Raw genomic sequence first — 22177 nt, 5'->3', positions numbered from 1 at the left:
AAATTATTAGGCAACAATCAACAGGAATTTGAAGAAGATTGTGCAGAAAATTATGGCGCGCATTCCACCGAAAGTTCACGATTTCATCCGACGACCGACATAATAAATTTCTGAAATTTTTCTCTTAAAGTACAATCAAATACTTCATTTTGACACATGTTTCCTAAGTCAAACCAACCCCGATTTTTACTTGAGCAGAATTTACATGTTTAAATATTAAATGACGGTTACTTCACAGAACGTTCGGCGCCAAGTGCTCCAAGTGCTGCCGCACGATAGCGGCCTCCGATTGGGTGCGCAAGGCGCGCGATCTCGTCTTCCATCTGGCGTGCTTCTCGTGCGACACTTGTGGCCGGCAGCTCTCGACCGGCGAGCAGTTTGCGCTGATCGACGATAAGGTGATGTGCAAGATCCACTACATGGACACCGTGGACGATGGATCCAACTCGAGCGATGGTAAGTCCCGCGCACGGTCGCGCATTTCTGGTCCCTGGTTGCTGATCCTTGCCCACGGTCTCGTCAGACGGTTGCAGTAGCGATGGGTACAACAAGAACAAATCGAAGCGCGTCCGGACGACGTTCACCGAGGAGCAGCTGCAGGTGCTGCAGGCCAACTTCCAGATCGACAGCAACCCGGATGGGCAGGACCTGGAGCGGATAGCGCAGCTGACGGGCCTGAGCAAACGGGTGACGCAGGTTTGGTTCCAGAACTCGCGCGCCCGCCAGAAGAAACATACGCACGGTAAGTTCGATTGATCGATCGGCCGAACTCCGCGCGCGATCCTTATGCCGTTCCGGTTTGTCTTCCAGTTCCACGTGACCACAATCCCAATCTGTTCGGGGCGCTGCGACAGGATCTGAACAACAACAGCAGCGGGCAGGCGGGTCTGAGCGATCACGAACCGGGCCACAGCATGGGCAAACATTCGGGAGCGATGTTCAACTCACACGGTAGGTTGTCGGCGCAGTCCCCAGATCCGGTTGGAAGCACTTCATTTCAGTATCTCTCTTCGACAGTGAACCTCATCAACCTGATGGTGTAACATATGGGAAGGCAATCACTGTTGCATGCGCCACTCGGAGGTTGCCAAATGGATGATTGCTGAAGACGTTGTCTCCGCCGGCCGCCGCCGCCGCCGTACGCCAAGCGTCCGAGGATCGGAGCCGCGCGAACCTACCAAAGAGTTATGACAAAAAACCAACTTCTAGTTCTAGTTCTGGACAACCAGCGCAGTGCTGGGGGCACTTCATCACACTACTTTGCACTACTTGCTGGTGGTATTAAAATGGAACGTGTGTAAATGTAAGCTATGCAAACGAATCTCCCATCTCACCGTGTTCTACCGAACCTGGTGTGGTTGTAGCGAAACTCTAGTGAAATTTAAAGTGTAAATAAATTATTGCTGTAAATGTACGAAAAGTTAATGGCACCCAAAATAAAGCCCGTGATTTAAACAATTCAACGGTTGACTATTGCGGCTTTTGAGCATTTTGTTTTGTGAGAATTTTTTTTGGAGGAATCATCGGCCCAAGGTAAGTTCTTTCCATTTGAAATCAAATTCAAATTTGATTGAAATAAAATATTAAACTGAAACAGAAATCGAGATGAAAAGAATGGTCTCAGCCAGCCCGTATCATCTTTGTGTAAGCATCACAGTTGAGTTGTTTTACAGCGTAGAAAAATAAAGGTAATTTGAATATTGTCCCCTTTGGTGAGGCATTTCTTTTCCACAATATTCGGCCCGTAAAGCACCGCACCATAAACGATTGTTAATCCGCTCCCGCACCATGCGACAGATGCATGCGTCCCTCGCGGGACTGATACCGGCGGCGTGTTCGGGGAACTTGCTCGGGTGATCCGATTACGCCCCGCTTAATGGGATTATCGTTTTGTAATCCTGCCACGGAACGACTCACTTCGGGTTCGTTCCCCGTTATTTTTTTTTTCGCCCGTCCCGACTTAGAAGACGCTTCCGAGCTGAGCCGGGAGGGACATAAAACGTTCGTGGCCGGAAGGGGCCGGCCGGCGAATGGCAAAAATCTGTCACGCAATGAGGACCTGTTTTCACTTTTGTTCGATCTGGTTCCGTGTTCAGATCGACGAGCAGGGAGCAGGGGCCATCTTGCCATTTTCGGACTTTCGGAACAAACAGAGCAGCACCGGAAACAAAAATAAGGGACCCGAGTTGATGAAGTTTGGCCAGCGCAGGGCAATCATTTTGGGTGTTTGCGAAGTTGTTTGTTTGTTTATTTGTTTGTCTCATTACGGCCAAGTTTATTTGCCGCCGAGGGTGTTGAGGGAATTGTGTCGAATGCCTAGCACCACCACGTCCGGATCGCTCTGCAGACATCGGCAGGGTTTTTAGGTTTGGCAATGGTGAGCAGGTTTTCTATGCTACGGATGCGGGAAGGTCACCGAACGAAGACGACACATGAACAGTGACTCACGAAAACGGTAACACTTTTCTCAACATCTTTTCACAATACTCAGTTTTATCATAAAATTGACTTCTAAGAGCTTTCCATTCTAAATTCTACCTCTTGGGCCTCTAGAAAGGAACAGAGCTGCTTTATCTTACACTTCAATTTGGCAAAAGAAAACACTTTTTTCGTTGTCACAAAAATCAGAGAGAAAGTTCAAAGGTGTGTGGAGCAAAAAGGAAAAACCGAACATTCCGTCCAGGAACCCCGGTGGAACCCGGAGAAAGGCCCGCGGTCCGAACGGTAGCCAACCGAACGCTCGATGAAGCGATTTATATGCGCCTAATTTAATTACGAGCAATTTGGTCCCTTTTCACTCAAGCGTAAATTGCTCAGGAATTGGTCTTTTTTCCCTCGTCGTCGTCGTCGTCGAAAAGGGCACACAAACGGAAGGTAAATAATGTTCCCGTGGCCCCGCGGTGGACGGGCAAGGACGACCACACACGCTTACGCTGCTGCGGGTGTTTGCGTTTGCGCCGGCGGGTTCCGCGCACCCGAGGGAGGTGAAAAATCACCCGCAACAACGACGAATTCATTGGCCTCCAGGGAGGGGTTATAATCGCCCCCGGAAGCGCTTGGAAGGTGGCCTCTAACGCCGCTCATCACACGCCCCGGGTCGCCCCTTAGCGAGCCGTCCCCGGTTCCTTAAATGCAGTTATTAGTGATGTCCTAACGCCTAACAATCAAACATCGGCGGCGGCGGCGGCGGTCTCCTGGGGCGGCGAAACCGGAAGCTGGCTGGCGGAGGACTTCCTCAAGCCTTCCTCGGATCTGGGCATCGGATTTCGGAGGCTCGCCACCTGCGGCGATGAAACTGATCACTTATTTGCCCGATTGTTTCGCGACCGATGGGATTGGATTGCAACCACCGAAACAGGCCTCCAGGAGCAGGACACTCCAATCGGTCCAGTTAATTGATCGACAGGGGCGCGGGCTTCCGTTGGAAAGATTAGAAAAACGAGCCCGGTAAGTGAGTGCGATAATTGTAATCGCCTTCAGACGCGACCCCTTTGAACGGCTCAAGGATGGCGGGGTTCGTTCTGATGCATTGGAGGCCATTAATAAGTTCCAAGTGCCTCTAACGGCGCACAACGAATTGAAACCATTTTTCAGCCATTCGGCACTCGGTTGTGGCGTGCGGAACTAGTCCGAACTAGTTTTCTTCCATCGGAACCCGACGTTTGAAAAACGAGCTCCTTAAACGTTGGCCACGAGTTGGTGTATTACGTGTAATTTAGTGGAAGCGATTTTAATGCGAGAACTGCAACATTGTGGCGAGTCGATTGCAATTTATGGGCCAGTAAACGAAAGGCTGAACAAATTAGGTGATAAGTCGTTTGATTATGGTACATTGAAGTTATGCTTTGTTTAACAATTTAATTTCGTCTGTGACTCGGAAGACTTTTCATAAAATTATCAAAAAAGCCACTTACAGAGAAAAAACATACACAGCAATGTATTCTCATTTTCAGCCGCCTTTTAAGTAAATATAAACATACAAAGCGACATTTTCCGGGTAGAACCGAACCGTCACCATTTAGCGACATTCAACATGGAGAACTTTTGTTTGCCTCGCGGATCTTGAAGAAAAAAATACACTAAACGAGGTCGTTACCACAATTTTGCGCATCTCGCACCTCTCCGGATGGGCTAAATTCGAAAAAGGAATTTCATGAAACAGGGAAGAAGATCGGTCGACCCGTCCACGGAAGCACTACTTGGTGACCGCCGATTACCTCGCTGAGGATGGGCTGGCCGTTTGGAGGGTCTTTTCCCCGAATCGCTTGTCAAGCTGTCAAACGGTAGCGACTTTACCGCTGCGTTCAGCCTCCCCGTTTCCGTCGGGAACGACAATGGCCAACCGGTGGTCCGTTCATCCGGTTAGAGTGACATCCATTGATCCTACTCAGGGCCATCGCCAGGTACGGCCCGGTGCTTCAACCCTTCGAACGGTGGTCCATCTTCGCTTCGCTCCGAAATTCATAACGCAGCTCGTCGTTGGAACGCCGGAAGCTGACCTTCTAAGCGTCGTCTCAGAGCTGAGCCCTTTTGTATGCCCCTCTACCTCGCCACCGTTAATGACCACGGCCAAAGAGCGGCCAAGTGTTGGACTAAAAATTCGTCACACGACCCGCATCGCTCGGTAGTCACCCACCATCCAGCCATCTGATTTGCATCTGAATGGCACACAATTATGCAACGGTGGCAACGGGTTTGCGGGGTGCCTTGCCAAAGATGTGACATCACTGGCTGGCTGGCTGACTGGCTGCGTTCAGGTGTCGTCGGTGACCTCCGAGAAGTCCCTGGGGACGAATGATACTTTAAGCGCGCTAAGCCGCCTTCAAGCCGTCTGGTGTGGGTTCTGGAAACTTTAATCCCGACCAGGGACCACGGGTACTTGTAGAGGCATTGTTGACTTTGACGGCCCGTCGAAAAGGAGGTAGACTCGCCACGGGGTTAACCCGTGTTCGGCAGTAAGCAGGACACTCGAACGATTCACCACAAGTCCTGTACATGAAAAAAGCGAGGTACATAAATCGAAGGGGCGTGTTATGTTGTAGTCATTGTGTGGACGCCGCGATCATCGTCTTCGGCTGTCCGGGGGTAACTCGACCGCTTAGGTTAAAGGCCGAGGGGTTGGTTCTGCCCGGTTTGTACATAACCCCCAGACCGGAGAGCGAGATAGCACTAGGCGGTTCTAGGCCGACGGTTGGGACACGGGAACCGGCTAGAACCGAAAGAGACCGAAGCAAGTCAAACGAGGAGTGAAAGAGTGTGACCGAGAGAGCAGATAGCGGGCAGGAGCTCTTCCCGTGGTACACCCGGCGGTCCGATAATGCTGGCAGATGATGCGGCACCCGGCGGGACATCGAGGAACGACGGCCGATCTCCGCTAGGCTTTGATGCTGCCGGGTACGGTGCGGCTAGCTCAGTTCGAGTTTGACCCGCGTCGAGGAACCGACCGCGGACCGCGGAGGACCGAGGACCGCGCATCGCGGGCGCGGATCGGATACCGGTTCTCGGGCGAGGCCACATCACGCCGTCAGTGAATGTTCCCGTGAACGACGCGGAAGTTGTGGACGTTAAACTAGCGGTTCCGTATTAAAGGAGAGTGAAAACTTGGGGAGTGCAATACATTAAGTTGAAGTGACATTTTGTAAAAGTGCTCAATAGCTAGAGGCCTATAGAATCCTACGGAAGTGGATCGAAATTACGGTTCAGTTACAAGTTTCGAAAAGCGATAAACTCTGTTGGACTGAGTGAAGTGTTGTTGAGAGATAAACTAGCAAAACGTTACATTTATTATTGTTTCAAGTATGAAGGTAAGTTCAGCTTTAAATTCTACGTATAAACAACACCAAATCTTTCCCCTACACAACAGTTGGAGCGGATTAACTATTTGTAACATTGACTGTCCTTATTTGGTGCGATGAAGTGACATCACTTTAGTATTTTTAAAGGAAGTGTATATAAAAACACTTCCATTTTAATTATAAATATGACTTTCACTTTGTGACTATCTTGTTTGCGACTTGATCTAAGTAAAAGAGTTTGTAAATCCGATCCGTAACAACAGAAGACTTTGCAACGGTCTGATACAGACTGCCGATATTGGTTCGTTTCTGTTTAATAATGGGTATCAGATTAAATAAGGGTTGCTGTCAGAATCCTTTGAACTCTTTAGATCATCGTTAAACGGGGCTCTGAATATAGTTTTGAGTCAGTAAAAAGTCATTTTAATCGTTCAATCACTCCCACAGACGGAGTACAAGGCTTGCGGTGGCTGCGCCGAGCAGATAACCGATCGTTACATATTCGAAGTGAACGGTGGCTCCTGGCACGGGTCCTGCCTGCGGTGTGCCGTTTGCTGCTGTCCGCTGGAGCGGCAGGCTTCTTGCTATCTGCGCGACGGCGACGTTTACTGCAAAATGGACTACGTCAAGTAAGTGTTTCGAAGGTGTGCGCCTCTGTGCCAAGCGCGGAGTTTGAATGGTCTTCCCTGAACCGTTTACAGAAAGTTTAAAACGAGCTGCGCCAAGTGTTCGCGGCCCATTTCGGCCACCGACTGGGTGCGACGGGCCCGTGAGCACGTGTTCCACTTGGCGTGCTTCGCGTGCGACTCCTGCGGTCGGCAGCTTTCGACCGGCGAGCAGTTCGCGATCTGCGAGGATCGGGTGCTGTGCAAAACGCACTACATGGAGCTGATCGACGACGGGACGGGCTCGAGCGAGGATGGCTGCGATGCGGACGGCAGCGGGAAGAACAAAACGAAGCGTATCCGGACCACGTTCACCGAGGAGCAGATCCAGGTGCTGCAGGCTAACTTCCAGATCGACAGCAACCCGGACGGACAGGACCTGGAGCGGATTGCGCTGGCCACGGGCCTCAGCAAACGGGTGACGCAGGTGTGGTTCCAGAACTCCCGGGCCCGCCAGAAAAAGCACGTCCATGGTGAGTGGCCGGAGGGAGGCGCCGAAATGAGGGCTTTCAGCAGCTTTCAGCTCACCGCAGTGGGTTTTGGTTGTTTTCCGATCTCTCCAGTTCCCCGCGCTCAGGATCTGTTCCATGGGATGCGCTCGGATCTGAACAACAACAACAGTTGCAGCAGCAGCAGCACCAACAGCAGCGACGGATCGGTCCACCATCTGACCAGCCTGAATCTGCCGGAAGACTGTGTCCTGCGCAAGACGCCCATCTTCAACTCGCACGGCTTCATCAATCTCGTGGTGTGACGGGACCGTGACCACGCACTCCATCGCTGGATGGATGTCTGTGATCCACAACAGTGCCATTGAAACGCGCGCTTCGCCGTGCGAAACTGATCGGCTAACGCTACGCGGCCGCAGGACGAGACTTCTCCGGGATATGCGCTCTCCAAGACGCTCTGGAAGGAAACAACCGACCATCGGTCGTCGAGGTCGCACGGAATTCTGTAGTCGGAAGTGCAAGCAGAGAGCCCAGGCGAGCTGTCCCCGACGACGGTACGATGACGAATAAAGCGTTGTGTAGTGAACCAGAGTTCTTTGCTATACGAAAGTACATAAATTGTCTCAAACTTTATTCAAACATGGGCCCCAAAAAGTAAGTTATCAAGCCAGAATGTTGAAAGCAGGACTTTCTTATGGAACTTTCGTCCTAAAATTGGGAACTTCAAAATTCCGGATTCCAGATTGTATTTGAAAACAGAAAATGATGACGATGTTAAGTTTAGGTTTCGATACGAAGGACATGCACGTGTCAGAGTCATTTTTAATTCAAGTCTCGACCTTCAAGTTCCTTCTGAGTTTGGGATGCCTTCACGAAATGAAATTATTTCATCATTCTTTAGGGCATACCCACCACTTGGCGTTAGGCAAACGGCACACGAGGACGGTTTTAATTGAAACGTCAAACGTCTTTGGTGGTTACGCCGGCAAGAGTAATGGCAGAAGGGAATAAAAATCGTCGATTGTCTCCGGTTGCCCGCCAGCACCCGGTGGCCCCAGCCGGCATCGAAACTCCCGGGCCAAGGAACGCAAAACAAATACAGAAATTAATTTCATAATTTATATCCGCGCACCGTAGGGCACGCTGTATGGTTGGTCGATTTTTCAACCGACCGTCTGAAAAGTGGCCCGAGGGCGCTCGATGAGTTAAGCGATCCGGTCCCGGGCCATTACTTCACCTTCACGCGAAGACCATCCAGCATCCAGAAGGTGGGGAAAGCGATCGGCTCCTGGATCCGCATCCTGGATCGCCGCAGGACGATCATCGTCGGATGATCGAGGAAGTGAAAATAATTGAAAGCTTCTGGCTAGTAGCCCAACTTTGGATTGTTTTCGATTTTTCTCCGCCCGATTGGAACCGCACCATTGTTACCGCACCAAGCAATTGGCCAATTTGATGAGGGTTTTTCCCTATTAAACGTGATAAATGTGCCGCGATCGCGCGGGACCCTCGGGCTGATCGTGAAATTGGCTCGATCGTAGCGCGACAGATCGGGACCCGGAGATGCGCCGGGTGGTAGCCAAGGAAATTGAGTGTCATTAATAATGGCGAAAAAGAATGGCTATCTCGAAGGGGTTTTCGTTATTGCGCGAGACTTTCACACATTGCGCCGTTGTCGCAGTTAGTTCTCTGGCGTCCATTGCGGTCTGTATTTAAGTATCTGTAAGGTGTACTGTTAAAGGCATATGAGGTATGCTTTGTATTCGAAGCAGAGAAACCTTGTTTAGATTGTTCGTTGATGTTAGATCGTTAGAGGTTTTCTTATCATTTTCTAGACTTTGTCGGAACGCTTTAGAATGTTGAGCCTTTATTTAATTTAATACACGAATTCTATCTACAGTCAAGATGACTTTGGTTTCAAAGTCAAATCCCCAAGTCCAGATCTTCGTCTGACTGACGGAAATGTTCAGTCAGGCAACAGGGGAAACCTTCAGCCACCATACATAAACTTACTGGCACCATTTTAACGAGCAGCGATTGATGTTCGAATGGAATATGGCGGGGCAGGCTTACATCATGTAAACCCGTTCGTCTCTATTATTTGAACAAACCCTCCGTGGCCTGTTTCCTGCCTCCGGTACCCCGTTTTGCCTACGAATCCGTTTATCACCTCTCATATCGTTACTTTTATTAATCCTAAATGTCCGGCCCAGGATTTATTCTGTATTTGCTCTGGCGATTGGTTTCGCGCTTAATTTATGTTGCTGCCAGAGAAGAACCGAAAGGAAACTTTTATACCGAAAGGGCATGTGGTTCCGCGGCCACATTCTCAAGGCGGGCCAGGCCCAAGTGCCCGACCGACCCGCACCAGACGGTGCAGATCCGCGGGACGAGTAGGATAGAAATCATAAAAACATAAGAAAAAGTGACGTTGTGGTGGCTGGCGAGAATTTTCGAAAAAAAGGCAGAAGGAATGCTCGTGGTTGTAAATAAGAGATTTTATTTTCATTTCCAACGAAGAATGTTTCCCCGGGGCTCTCGGAGGGCGATTTCATTTCGAAACGATCATCAATATGTTGCTGCAGGTCCGCCGGCCAGTCCGGTGCATGCGATCGGTGCACTGGACCGACCGATCGTACGCATGGGAGAGGAAAATGAAATAAAAAAGACCCAAAGTCCCGAGATCCCGAAGCCCTCGGCCGGACGGACGGAGCGCATTATCGGACGGTTCGGGACCTTTCAATAACTAATTGAAACATATTTCGTCTTTCGGTTGGTCTTCAAATTAAAATACTGCTCACCGATCGTAAATCGATCAGCCAATCGATCGACTTGAGGTGCGCTCTTGGCATGTCCGTCCGTCCGCCGCGGATTGGGGAGGTTTTAACTACTTTTGCGAACTTCTGGTCTTTACTTTGTATGCTTTGCGAGTGCAATCGTCGGTGCCGCCATCGCTGCTGCACCGCATCGATGTGCCTTTTTTATGTGCCCGGACGTAAATTGAGACAGCAAATTGGTTCCGAACCTGGTCCAATTGCCGCCTGGGAAACGTGATGAACCAATTGCGACAGGGCAGATACGGTTCGGGCCTTCCATCTTCATCTGATAGTGGAAACGGTGCCGGTCGGTGCCGGTAGCATGGTTACGGGCTGTTTTTCTGGCGCAGAAGTCCGGAAGCTCAAACCAATTAGTGGCCAGAGTTATTCCTGCAATTACCTGCAACCGATCCTCCTACTGCACGCGAACGTAATTTACTGGCTGGCTATGGGTACAGTTTCTTCTTTACGGCTCGCTGTCATGATCGATAGTAGATCGGTTCAAAGGATTCAGTTTAAATTCCTAGAACCCTGGCACCGATTTCGAAAGGACAAATTGGTTTAAAAAGTCTACTACAGTCACACTTAACTGATTCCCATGAATCTACTCTGCACCCAGAAATCACAACCTATGGTAAGATTTAGGAATGCTTCTGCTTAGTATGCTCTTCGGAGTACAAAATTTTGTCAAGGGGTTAGTTTTGAAACGACACAACTATCAACTTTGCCGAAATCTCACCTGCCATCAGCCAGTTCCGGATTGTTGGTTGCTCGACGCGGTTGTTCTGGGCCACCGCAACACTACTCCACTGAACCGGACGGAAAACTCCGAGGGACTGACCCCACAACATTACCAAACCGGTTAGCGATCGTCTCCGCGTGCGTGTTGCTCCATTTGTAGCGATTACGCATGATCCACCAAACAACCTCACGTGAAAGGTGTGAAAGGTGACTCTTCACGCGCAGGAAAAAATCAAAACCTCGTGCGCGAGAAGTGTGCAGAGCCCGCGGTATGCCCCGTACGGCACGTATCTGGCACGCTGGATTGCGCATAAACAAGGCGCTGGCCCCAGCAAAGGGCTGCCCGCTAACGGGCCGGGCAGTTGTTGGGATCGGTTTCCATTTGGTGGCCGGCAAGTAAGGGTGTTGCTGTCGTGCTGTTGGTGCTACGGAAAAGCAAAACAACCAAACAGCACCGGAAAGGCACATGCGATAGGGTACCCATCCATCCTGCAACGGCCCGGCACGATTATAAAACGTTAGCGCCGCCGGAAGAGCATCACACTTTTCCTGTGCCAGCCATCGAGGATCGAGGTGTTCAAAACAACTTCCGTTCGGTTCTTTCTGGTGTCGGTTACTTCCTTCCAGTCGTCGTCCAGACTTCTTCTGCCTACAGGATGCCTTCCACGATGGTCCAGTTTTTGTTGGTGGCGGCGATCGCACTGTTGGTGAGCGGTGCGCTCGGTTTAGACGACACGTACATGTACACCGAGTCCGAGTCGAACGAGGATTCGGGCTACGGCATGCCCGGCATGCTGCAAGGTGGAGCATCGTGCGAGCGGAACAACGTACGATTGCCTTACACCCACGGGAAGCTGCCCGGGCTGGGAGAGTGCAACGATTGTGGGTTCGTGATCGTCGAGAAGCGCCACCACTACTGCATTCCGGGCAAGAGCGTCATCAAGGTGCTGCGCCGGAAGCCAACGTGTAACTGCAAATCCTCGGCCGGATCGGGCGGTTACTACGGTGCGGAGAGCAAACAGATGGCCAAGTACGAGCTACCGACCAAGGGAACCGACCCCGTGTTCCGGATGTTGCGCGGATTGATGGACAAGCGAGAGAATGGCGATGGCGGTGCGGTCGCCACGAAGCTGTCGACGCCCAAGTACCAGGCTCATGACGTAGGCAGTGCGGCCAGAAAGAACTACTGAAACGCTAGTTCCGAAACGTGTTTACGGAGCTGCGCTCAAGGAACCATGTGACGATCGTGTAAATATAGAGTGTTGACCGTTGGCTGGGTGGGCACCATCGTAGTAGCCATCGCACTACGGAACGTGCTTTCGTTTGTTTAGGCGTACCTCATGTTAGTAAGGCTACTTTTAAATGAACTAACCTCACGTTATTAAGAGTATTTAAAAATGAAATAAATTTTGTTATATTTTTTAAAAGAATTTTGTGTTTATTTGTGTCTGCTCGGGGTAACAATATCTTCGGTCCTTGAATATCCACCGCCGGAACCTACTTCGGAAGCCGTGTTTGACCTGAGACGTGGGTCACCGTTTCCATAGCAACAAACTGTTGAACTGTCACTGTCGTCACTGTCAAGTTTCTATAGCCGCACTTTGAGCTTTGCTTCCGAGAGTAGTTTTCATCGCGAGTTTTGCAAGTGAATTACTTAAATATTTTGGCATTGGAATTTTGGTAGTGTTCTAAGTGAGAAAGAAAAAGGATTGATAGAGGCATATAGGCTGGAGGGTGTTGCTATTCCAGAAATGGCTCGAAGAATAAAGAGATCCGATAAAGTGATCCGTTATTACTAAAAGCATAAACGGTATGCAACTGCACAGCGTACTCCGAAGAAAATTCAAGTTGTCGATGAGAACCAAACGGAACATTGTTAAATTGGCGTCAAATTCGACAATATCGCTATCGAAAGTCAAATCTACACTGGATCTGCCACAGTGAGCAGGGAAGCTATTCGCAAGGTTTTGCAAAACAGCTCGAATATAACTGGAGCAAAAATGAGGCACCAAATCTAAGCCTACTACACCAACAAAAACGAATTTGCGAAACTGAACATGGCACGTCGGTGGGACATGGTATCTTTGGGTTTTCTTCTGCTTTTTGAAGAGCATATTTTGTATCAAACGAAACCAATTCCGTTTCTTTATTGTAGGTGATCTTCTCTGAGGAAAAAAAAATTTATTTTTATGAACAAGACGGTTCAACAGGCTACTGGCGCGATTTACGTAAAGACCCTGAGTACTTCTCCACAAGTAACTTTGGAGGAGGATTTATGATGGTGTGGCTTGGGTTTTGCTCTGCGGGAAAGGTCGATCTGACTTTTACATCTTGTAAAATGGACTCCAACGATTTCATCTAGATTCTAGAAGACTGCCTGATCCCGTTCACAGCTGCCAATCACCGAAAAAAAAAGGTTTTTCAACAAGATAATGCAGGAGCATTCACACCGGTTCGATAACTAGAACACTAAATCAAGTTGAAAATGTCTGGGGAATATTGATTAGACAAATTTATGTGGATAGGAAGCAATACAGCTCTAATTATGAGCTTCAGGCATCCATTTTGGAAGCTTGGGAACAAATGCAGTGTACAATCCGGCATGTTGATCCGACAATCCTTGATGAGCAGATGTACTTCCGGATCCGGCAGGAAAAACTGTTTGTTTCATGATATCCAAAACAAATGACGCCAACAGACGACCCACACCTAAAGTTGATTCTAGCAACAGATTACTTCTATCTGATGGGCAATTTTCTCTACAACGGAACTAATCCTTGCATTAAACCAAATTAAATCACCGTATAAACTTGGCGGATTGGTTAAGTTGCTACAGGGTTAGTGGTTAAGTAGTTTCCCTTCCCTAGATACAATTATTTTAATTAAAATTTTTATTTGACATTATGTCGTTTGTCGTTTGCGCCATCGTTCACAGACGACCGTGAACTCTTTGTTTGATGTGCTTCGTGCCATATCAGCTTTTTATCTGCTAAAGAGCTAATCACACTTTTGTTTACCAAAGCACATCGCATAGTTTGCAACAGATTTTGACCACCAGTTTTCGAACAACAAAACGATGTTTGAACATCCTCGGTACGTGTCTTAAAGCTTGAGCCAGTTGTCTTGAGCCCTCGTTTGTTTTCCCACTTTCGGTTGTTTGATATGGATTTTTGCTAGCTTTCAGTTTCCGTTTCCAGTGTAACACATTTGTCTCACGCCTTCGTCTGTCGATTCCATTGTTTAGATTTTAGGTTTTATTATTTTTTCATTTGGAAAATATTGAACTCCCCAGTACGAGTGTTTCCCTTGCCACATTCCAATTCCCATATTGATTTTCAAGAGTAAAAACATGTTCGATTGGTTTACTTGGTGTGTATTCATAGAATTGTATTAAATAAATAAGTTAGGCTAACTGAGTCCACATTCCCAACACGGCCCCCTTACGGCCTACGGTACCCTTTCCGCACCGAGCAACTAGGCCGGAGTGGTCTAGTAATTTTGGCGCGGCTGCTGGTCAAAGTGGTACGGTGGTTTGGGATAGGTCGATGGGGAATCGCAGTCCTTGCGGTCGTAGCGATTGTGTTCGTACGTTGGCTTAGGGTAGCTGGGTGAATTGTACGACATGGATGGATAGCGTGGAGGTTCAGTGTATGGGGTGTAGTGTCCGGCCGTACAGGTCGTTCGATACGGAACGGGATGAGCCGTGGAGCGCGGCGTAGGGTAGGCTGTTGGATGAGGAGCGGGAGTGGTGCTCTTGTAGTAGGGCGGTTCAGGGTGGGCGCCGCACGGCTTCTTGGGGGCGTTGTATACCTGCGGCGTGGAGTAGTCCGGCTTGTAGCTTTCACCCGACGAGTACTCCTTCGGGTATGGCTGGTACGGTTTCTTCGGGTGGTCATGGGAGCCAGCAGACTCGTGGGAGCAGGGGAAGGAGTACGGCTTCTTCGGGGACACAAAGGACTCCACCGAACAGCTGCAGGGTTTCTTATGATCGCACGGTTTCTTCAGGTGATAAGATTCTCCCGAAGACGGGAAGCCGGGATAGTCCTTTTTGGGCAGTTCGTACGACTCGGCGGAACAACTGCAGGGTTTTTTGTGTTCACAAGGTTTCTTCAGATGATAAGATTCTCCCGACGCCGGGAACACGGGCGGCGACGATTCGGCCGAACAACTGCAGGGCTTTTTGTGTTCGCAAGGTTTCTTCAGGTGATAAGATTCTCCCGACGCCGGGAACCTGGGATAGTCCTTCTTGGGCGGTTCGTATGACTCGACGGAACAACTGCAGGGTTTCTTGTGTTCGCACGCTTTCTTAGGCTGATGGAATTCTCCCGAACCCGGGTAACCGGGATAGTCCTTCTTGGGCGGGTGGTCGTACGACTCGGCGGAACAACCGCAAGGCTTTTTGCCGTGCTCCAATGGCTTCCCGAAGACGGGGTGAGAGTATTTCTTATAATCGTGTGGCTTATGTTCGTGAGTCTCGCGGCAAACCTTGCACGGAGGCTGCTGGTACGGATCCTTGGGGCATGGTTTCTTCAGTTCGCCGTTGACTTTCGTCTCGCCCGACTCGTGCGAATGATGGCAGGGCTTACCGTGGGAAGGCTTCTTGGGTGTTTTGCACGGTACCTCGTCGTGGTGCACGTGGGAATTCCTCATGAGCGAGTTCACCATCTGTTGCATCACGTGCTTCGAGAACTTCATCGGGACATCCGCGGGCAACTGGACGCACAGCGAGAGCGGCAGGTGTCCGTAGTAACAATCGTGGAACTTCCGGGACGAGTGACCGTAGTGATCGTCCGATGGAGCGTGGTGCTCTTCACTTTCGCTTGAAGAGCAGTCCTTTCCGGCGTTCGGGGTAGTCGGGTAGATGCCCACTCGCTTGTCAGGCTTCGATTCATCGTGCGGCTTGGGCGCTGCCTTAGCTCCGTACATCGCCCCGCTGCAGCTTGACTCGCGTGCCCAGAGGCAAACGAGGGCCAGCGTTAGCGCCACAACCGTAACACTACTCATTGTGATCGCTGCAGTAACTGTAGGTAAATTGCTGTCCACTGATTTGGATATCTAACGTCCGCTTAGTGCTTAGTTCTTTAAGTCTCAATTCGTTGACCAGTAGAACCGCGGGATCCGGTCAACCTTCTAGCTCCGGATAGGTCCTGCCAGGTGAGCTATGGTTGCGCTCCACTGTTGGATGGATGAGTGCTGACGATTGAGTATGACTGCTGCACCTAACGTTCGAGGTTTATATAGTGCACACATCCAAAAATAAATGTGTGTCTCCAAGGGCGCCGGACACCGGACAAGTTACGTTACTCAGGGGGGGCCGGCGCACGTAGGCCCCAAAAATGATACAAATAGACCGGGCGCGGTGAGTCCGATGAGATAAGAGTTCAGCAGATGTTTTGGTTTGGGTTCCGTTGCAACGAAACAGTCCACGAACTGGTACAATGCAACTTGGACAGTGATGTAAGCATAAGTTGCATTTCGTTTACAAGGTTGTTCTCCAGACAAAACGTTAGCTCTTACTCGATACTTTAACTACAAGAGGGTCATGAGTTTAAAGAAAAAATTGAAAAATAAAAATGCATGTGTTTATCATTTAATATTTTGGATAAAAAGTAACTTAATTTTATCTTTATTCTGCCATTTTTATAATTTGCTACCATTTTTACTCAAACATCATAAAATAATCCGAAGGGAGTCCGAGAGATAACTTGACTTGCTTATCACGTTTTAAAAGAACTAAACACGAGTTACGTAATGGCATCATACAAGTTCAGCGCCAGTTTCATAAACTCCAATTGTAATATTCTGTTGTATACTTTACCTAATTAAAAAAAACATTTTTCATATCAGTTACCAGTAGAGCGTGATATGATCAGAACATATGTAGGTATTGTTTTTATTGGTGGCTCATTATTTTTACAGCACTTCCAACACAAAACACTTGGCTTGCGTCGCAAAAGGGACAAGAAATGAATGTTCACATTTTACCACATCAGCCACGTTTCAATGGCACAACGGAAAAACGGGCCATCATTTCTATCGAAACTTGATTATCACAATTGCGACGAAAACACTCCGAGCCTGGCCATGAATGTGCGGTGCGCATCGCAAATTTTGCTCCTTTTATGTTTCGTTCTTAATAAAACATATCGTTGGCTCATGCGACGGCAGAAGGTAAACATTTTGTCTTCCTCCGCATGAGTGTGGCCCACCGAGCCCGTACTAGTTATTTACTATTTCTTCTCCCAGTTACGTTGCGCATAACATTGCGCGCGTTTACATTTCACGCGTAACACTTGCCTGCGGAGAAACACACGTGATCGAGCTGTCTGGTCGGGTGAAAGAAAGGTCACGTACTGGTGCGCTTAAGGTCCGAGAAATTAGCGTCTAGTTGTGCCCTTTCAAGTGGTTTACTAAATCGAAAAGGTATATTCAAAACATAGACTCACTTGGCTGCTACGCAGAAAGTTCTACGGAAATTCGACGAGTGAGCCGAAGATCACGCCGTAAGCAGATCGGGGAACTTGCTGGCTTGTTGGTTGTTTGCAACCACCAGCCATCCGATAAAGGAAGCCTTCGAGCGGTGGAGACTCTATGATGGATCTATTTACCTCAAAACACGCACCGACACTGCTGATCGGGCCGTCTTCCCAAGGCCAAGGATCGCCATCGGGCGGTGTTTGTTTGTCATGGGGGGAGGTGAATGTTACTCGAAATGATAATGTATTTCAACTATTCTTCGCTTCATCGCCATCGCCGTTTGGGTAAAGAGAGGTATTGAATTAAATTGTTTACTCACGTTCCGGCTCAAGAGCGGAAGGTGATGATGAATTTCGAGACGATTAATCACACACCAGCAGCTAGCAGAATGCCGGCGAGCAACACTCTAACAAGGAAGATGTCGGAAAGTACCAAGGAATTATGTCCGATCCACGGTTCCTTTCTTGATGGTGATTCCCTAAGTTTATGAAACTTCTAAGCTCTAAGCAATTTAAATCCTCAAGTAATTCCCTTCTGAAACATTGGTTGAAATTCAACTGCAGCAGTTTACTGTAGTAAAGAAAGTAGAACAAGATGCCGGCCATGGAACCGGTAGCGGGCATCTTGTTGGTTCCTCAAAAAACAAAACCCAACACCGCGCTTCCAACTGGTTGTTTGCGGACTTGCGGAGCACAAAATAATAAATCCCCACCGGCAGGCGGGTGATTTATCACCCGTTTGTTGCCATCGGCGAGCGTCGTCGTCGTCGTCGTCGTGTCATGCAATAACATAATGCGTCCTTCTGCGTCCGTCCGGTTTTTTGGTGGGCAACATCGCGGTCGCGTGTACCATGATTTAAATGAACCGTTTCGTAACGCTGTCCACCGTAAATGATGTTCGTGTAGTTCGTGGCCCACCAAACCGTGGGCAATAGAGAAACAGCGAGAAAGAGAGAGAGAGAGAGAGAGGTCCGGAGCGACAATTTTGTGAGTCAAATGCAACGGCGACCTCGCCCGGTATCTCATCGCGGGCATCTCAGGTGTCAACAGTAGTTGAACAAGTTTATGCAAATTCTGGCAATTTTTCATAACCTGCGTTCTTGCTGGGCACCGGTGCCGGGGACCGGTGCCCGGGAACCGGGAAAAGATCGGAGCGCGTGGCTCTGTCGCGCCCGGGATTGGATTGTTAAAGTCTAATGTGACAAATGTGATAAATTTTCAAACCCCGCGAGTGTTGAGTGGATAAAGGAAAGGAATCGAATCCGATCCGATCGAGCCATCTGCACACGGGGGAACGGGTTTCGGGACACCGGTGGACCTGTCCGCGAGGAACGGAAGCTCGTGACTAAGCGCAGGTCCCTTCCCACGGCTCGGCACGGCTCACGATTTTTGGGATCGGAACGGTTTTGGATAAATATTTTCGTTCCCGAAATGGAACGAAAACAACGCGGGGCCACTGCCGGGATGTCGGGCACGGATGTCCAGCGCACTTCTGAAGGTGCCCGACACTCGAGTTCCCTCTCGAGTGAGCCGACAGCCGACGATCGGGATGCTTGTGTCATTGTGTGTTTTTCCGGCTGACCCGCCGAACCCTCCGGTCATCCGGAGCTCGGTGCGGGTGATCCTGTCCCGCGGCTGCCGGTGCAGGTGAGAAATAATTGTATCGATCCGCTCCGCGTTCATCATTTTCGGGTTCGTCGCGTACCGAACGGCTTCGAAGTCTTTTGATCGTCACTGCGGCAGGATTGCGCCATTGTCGGTCGCAACGCTTTCGTGACGCGGCGGAATGTGATGCGCTCGGCTCTAGCACGCCGCCCCGACTTCGAAGGCTCCGTGTCAAGAGGTGGCCGCGTGCTTTCTCCGCACCATTCGGCGGCCGCCCCGGGTGCGGGTTGTTTACGTTACATTCGGGCCCAAAAGTCTTTCGGTTGGCCGCGTGGCGTGGAGTGTTTTTTGTCCCCCCGCGGCCTCAAGCTCACAGACTCTAGTTCTTTTGCGTGCGGACCGCGTAATGCGTGCGTAACGCCGTGTTGTTAGCCCGCCGTCTGTTGTCGTTAGCCATGTACCTCAAGCGATAAGGGGAGTCCAAACATGGATGGAGCGTAGCTATCCTTAGCGGTGGCTATCGGTGACGCTTTTTTTTCGGTGTGCGCCGGGCTCGATGTAGGTCAATTGAAATAGGCAAAAAACGGTCAGTTCGTGGTCGAAGCCGGGCGAATGAATCACAGATGGCACGCACGGCCCCCGGCGCAATAGAGCCATCAGGGTGCGTGGGGTTGCGTCGCGGGATCGCTGAACTTATCGCGGGCGTGACCTACGAGATTTGTTTCGCCAGCCCCCCCCGAAAAACCCCCAAATGCGGCACAGCGAATCGATGATAAGTGGGGGTCCCGTGTGAGGATCGGACCGCTTGCGGTGCCCCGAACTAGGTGCGATTCTGCTAGCTCACCGGGCCACGGACCACTAGAAATGTGAAACCACCGCTCCAAGGGGGCCACGGGCTTTGGTTTCTATTTTTGATAACCATGAAAATTCCCCAAACAGCAATGGCCAGCCCCTATAGGCCGGGATCAATGACAAATTGTTTCTCGAAAATCGGCGACACTCGGCCCCGGGCATGGGGCGCCCGGCGCTCGCACCGCGGGACACCCGGTTCGCTTCGTGGCCGCCGGTGGATCCGTGGCGAACAAATTACTCAACAACAATCGGCCACAACATCGCACCGGGCGCAGCGACGGGCCGCGCGCCAGTTTACGATGGTAATTAATTTGATAAATTAATATGTTAATGGTGTCTGAGCAGTACAAATAGGCACGAAGCGATTGCCGAGCTCATTTCTCATCGACTTTCCCTTCCCCGGCACGGCACCGATTGGAATCAGTTTTCGGCCGCGATCACGTCCCAACAAGATCGGCGACCAGCATGGATGGAACCCGCCAGGCTCCTCCAGTTCGGGAGAGAGTGTGCTGGTAGCCCCGAGCCGAGCCGGGCACTGATCGCGCGTCTATCGGGGACCGCGCGGGCACCTGCTGCGATGGTAACGATTTTTGGAGATTTATCGAGATCGAGCAGAACCATGCCGGAGCGGTCGGTGACTCTCGGGATGGGCTATGGGAGGAAGTGGAGCGCGAGAATACGCTGAGAAATCTGTACGATCCCGAGCAGTCGCCGGAATTAGCGAGCACGGAACGGAAGTTTTCCCACCGTAAAAACTGTGGCGCGCATTTGATTGCTGCAACTAGACCGCCCGTTAATCGCTGCTCATCACCCGACCGTCCAATTCTAGCCGGGAGCCACCATCCTTTCCGGAGGGGGCCCTAGTGCGCGGACTATGATCGCTGCGGCGCGCTCGGTTGACTAATTGCTGTTTATTGCCACCCTATTTTTACTGTCCGACCGGGCGCCTGGTACGTGTAATTACGGCGATATGACGATGGTACCTTCTGATGGTTCCCAGGCGCCGGAAGGAGCACGGGATTTTTGGAGCCCGGTGGAGCTTTGAGGAAAATGGTTCGGGCAGATTGATCCGTGGGTCGTTGGATTGGGAGATAGTAATTTATAGGCGGGAAACGTGTTGTCTTTGAGTCCAATTTTCTGCGCATGTGTAAACTAGACGGCCGGCAGGTGCAAGTGGCCGCGAGAGCTTGATTAGGGTCGACGAAACAAATCTTGATAAGGTTGCGATGAGCATCATCGCAGCAAATGGGTGAAATCGATCATCCTGGGAGTTTTTCCTTCTCCGACGATTTGAAGCAAATGAATATTATAAATTATAAGTTGAAAAGTACTGAAGATATTCTACTTTGGTAATAGTTCTACAAACAGTTTGCGTGGTTTGACTATTGATATACTTTGTAGATGATTCAACATGATTGCTTTAAACATTTTACAAATTAGTTTAATCTCAGCTTAAAACCTGATAGAAGAGCAACTTGGGAATAATTTGAATGTCAATCTTATTAGCTAACACCGTTCATTGTAGCCTCATCAGATACGGAAACTGGAAAAAGTGTTAACGGTTAAGTGTCTGTATTCTATCTTAATCCAACTCTGAATAACAGGAACTCCTAGTAGCTAACGGTACAGGAAGCCGATTGTTATAAATCGAGGGCATCGTTCACCTATCTGGGCAACGTCAGCGACCCGGTGCAGTGTCTTAACCCCCGTGGGCCGAAGAACTCTACCCGTGCTGAATTGGGCGGGTTGTCGAGTCGAGGTGAAATATGCATCCATTTTTCAGTTCACTACGGACTGCCCGAATTGACCACCGCCCGCCAGGAGTTCGTTCGGCGCGCGAAGAAAACAATCCAGGAGCCAATCGATTCGATTACCGATCGATTTCGATTCCCCAGTGAACCGCATCGTTGGTTCGCGGGTATTGGATTTTGCTCGTTTTTTTTTGCGCCGTGCCGAGTATTTATTTCCCCTTCAGACTTCGGGTTTCGCGCAGCGTGCCTTGCGCGGTTGCGTAAAAGTCTCCCGCCGTTCTCGAATCATCGCTGCACATCGGTCATCGCGGTCTCCGCGCGGACAGAAGCCGATGCCAGGAGTCGGCCGTGCCGTCATCGCCGTCGCTGCTGCTGCTGCAGCTGGATGCACCGCTGGGTGCAATCTTTGGCGCGCGCGTTTTCGGTTGCTGCTGCGGCCGCGGCACCCATACTGGGTTTGTGTTAATAATAAAATAAATTTTAGCACATTGCAAATTATCATTTGACAGTTTGGCCCAGCGGAGCTCTAAGCTCGAACGGTGTGCGATTTATTCGATGCAATTTCGATCGCTCGCCAGAGGATCGCTCGCCGTGGGCCACCTCGTTGACCCCTTGCCTACGGCTAGGTGCGCGATGTTTGACGCGGCGGCGGCGGCGGCCAACATTGCACCTCTCCGCGTGCCGGTTCTCGGGAGGACTATTAATTTCCGCACAATTGCTGACTCAAATCGATTACAAATTTATTTACACGCACCACGGGCAAGCACCGTGAGCCGTGCTGGAGCCCAACTGTGAACCGTGGGTCCCTCGAAATCGATCCTGGCCGCGCGGCAGCGAGTGAGTCCGGTTGGCTCCCCATTGCGAGCACTCGGCACGGATTCTCGGGACCCCAAGCGAAGGCTCAATAGGGGAGATAATTGCGCTGACGGGATTTGTGGAAGCGTGATGGGTAGTCCAAACCATCCGGACCGTCCGGGAGGCTCCTAGACCGCAAGCCTAGGAATTCCTGTGCCACTCGCGCCAGAAT

At 50.2% G+C, this 22177-nt stretch overlaps 3 protein-coding genes across 3 annotated transcripts in view; 2 read left to right on the top strand and 1 right to left on the bottom strand.

Annotated features, from left to right (window-relative positions):
* Positions 1-1287, top strand: part of LOC131215764 (LIM/homeobox protein Awh-like) — a 34941-nt gene extending 33654 nt beyond the window's left edge. Inside the window, exons 4-7 of the mRNA XM_058210159.1 lie at positions 239-456; positions 524-742; positions 811-951; positions 1018-1287. Coding sequence (XP_058066142.1) covers positions 239-456; positions 524-742; positions 811-951; positions 1018-1043 — 604 coding nt within the window. The 3' untranslated portion in view covers positions 1044-1287. The remainder of the gene's footprint in view (positions 1-238; positions 457-523; positions 743-810; positions 952-1017) is intronic.
* A 4511-nt stretch (positions 1288-5798) lies between these two features.
* On the top strand, positions 5799-7214 carry LOC131215763 (LIM/homeobox protein Awh-like). The gene is made up of 4 exons (XM_058210158.1): positions 5799-5804; positions 6243-6424; positions 6497-6933; positions 7024-7214. Exons 1-4 carry the CDS (start codon positions 5799-5801, stop codon positions 7212-7214), a joined length of 816 nt encoding a protein of 271 aa, XP_058066141.1.
* A 6741-nt stretch (positions 7215-13955) lies between these two features.
* On the bottom strand, positions 13956-15470 carry LOC131215761 (uncharacterized). The gene has a single exon (XM_058210157.1). The coding sequence runs from the start codon at positions 15468-15470 to the stop codon at positions 13956-13958; it is 1515 nt and encodes a 504-aa protein (XP_058066140.1).
* Positions 15471-22177: the final 6707 nt, after the last annotated feature.

This window comes from Anopheles bellator, chromosome 1, assembly GCF_943735745.2.
Source record: "Anopheles bellator chromosome 1, idAnoBellAS_SP24_06.2, whole genome shotgun sequence".
Classification (NCBI taxonomy): domain Eukaryota; kingdom Metazoa; phylum Arthropoda; class Insecta; order Diptera; family Culicidae; genus Anopheles; species Anopheles bellator.
Note: the sequence above shows the minus strand (reverse complement) of the source record. Positions and strands in the feature narration are given on the sequence as shown.

What these genes read in the sequence shown, in the direction of transcription:
- LOC131215763 (XM_058210158.1), top strand. An exon ending in TGCAAAATGGACTACGTCAA is followed by an intron (nt 6,425 to 6,496) that starts GTAAGTGTTTCG and finishes AACCGTTTACAG; the next exon opens with AAAGTTTAAAACGAGCTGCG. An exon ending in CCAGAAAAAGCACGTCCATG is followed by an intron (nt 6,934 to 7,023) that starts GTGAGTGGCCGG and finishes CGATCTCTCCAG; the next exon opens with TTCCCCGCGCTCAGGATCTG.
- LOC131215761 (XM_058210157.1), bottom strand. Translation starts at nt 15,470, where the DNA reads ATGAGTAGTGTTACGGTTGTGGCGCTAACGCTGGCCCTCGTTTGCCTC.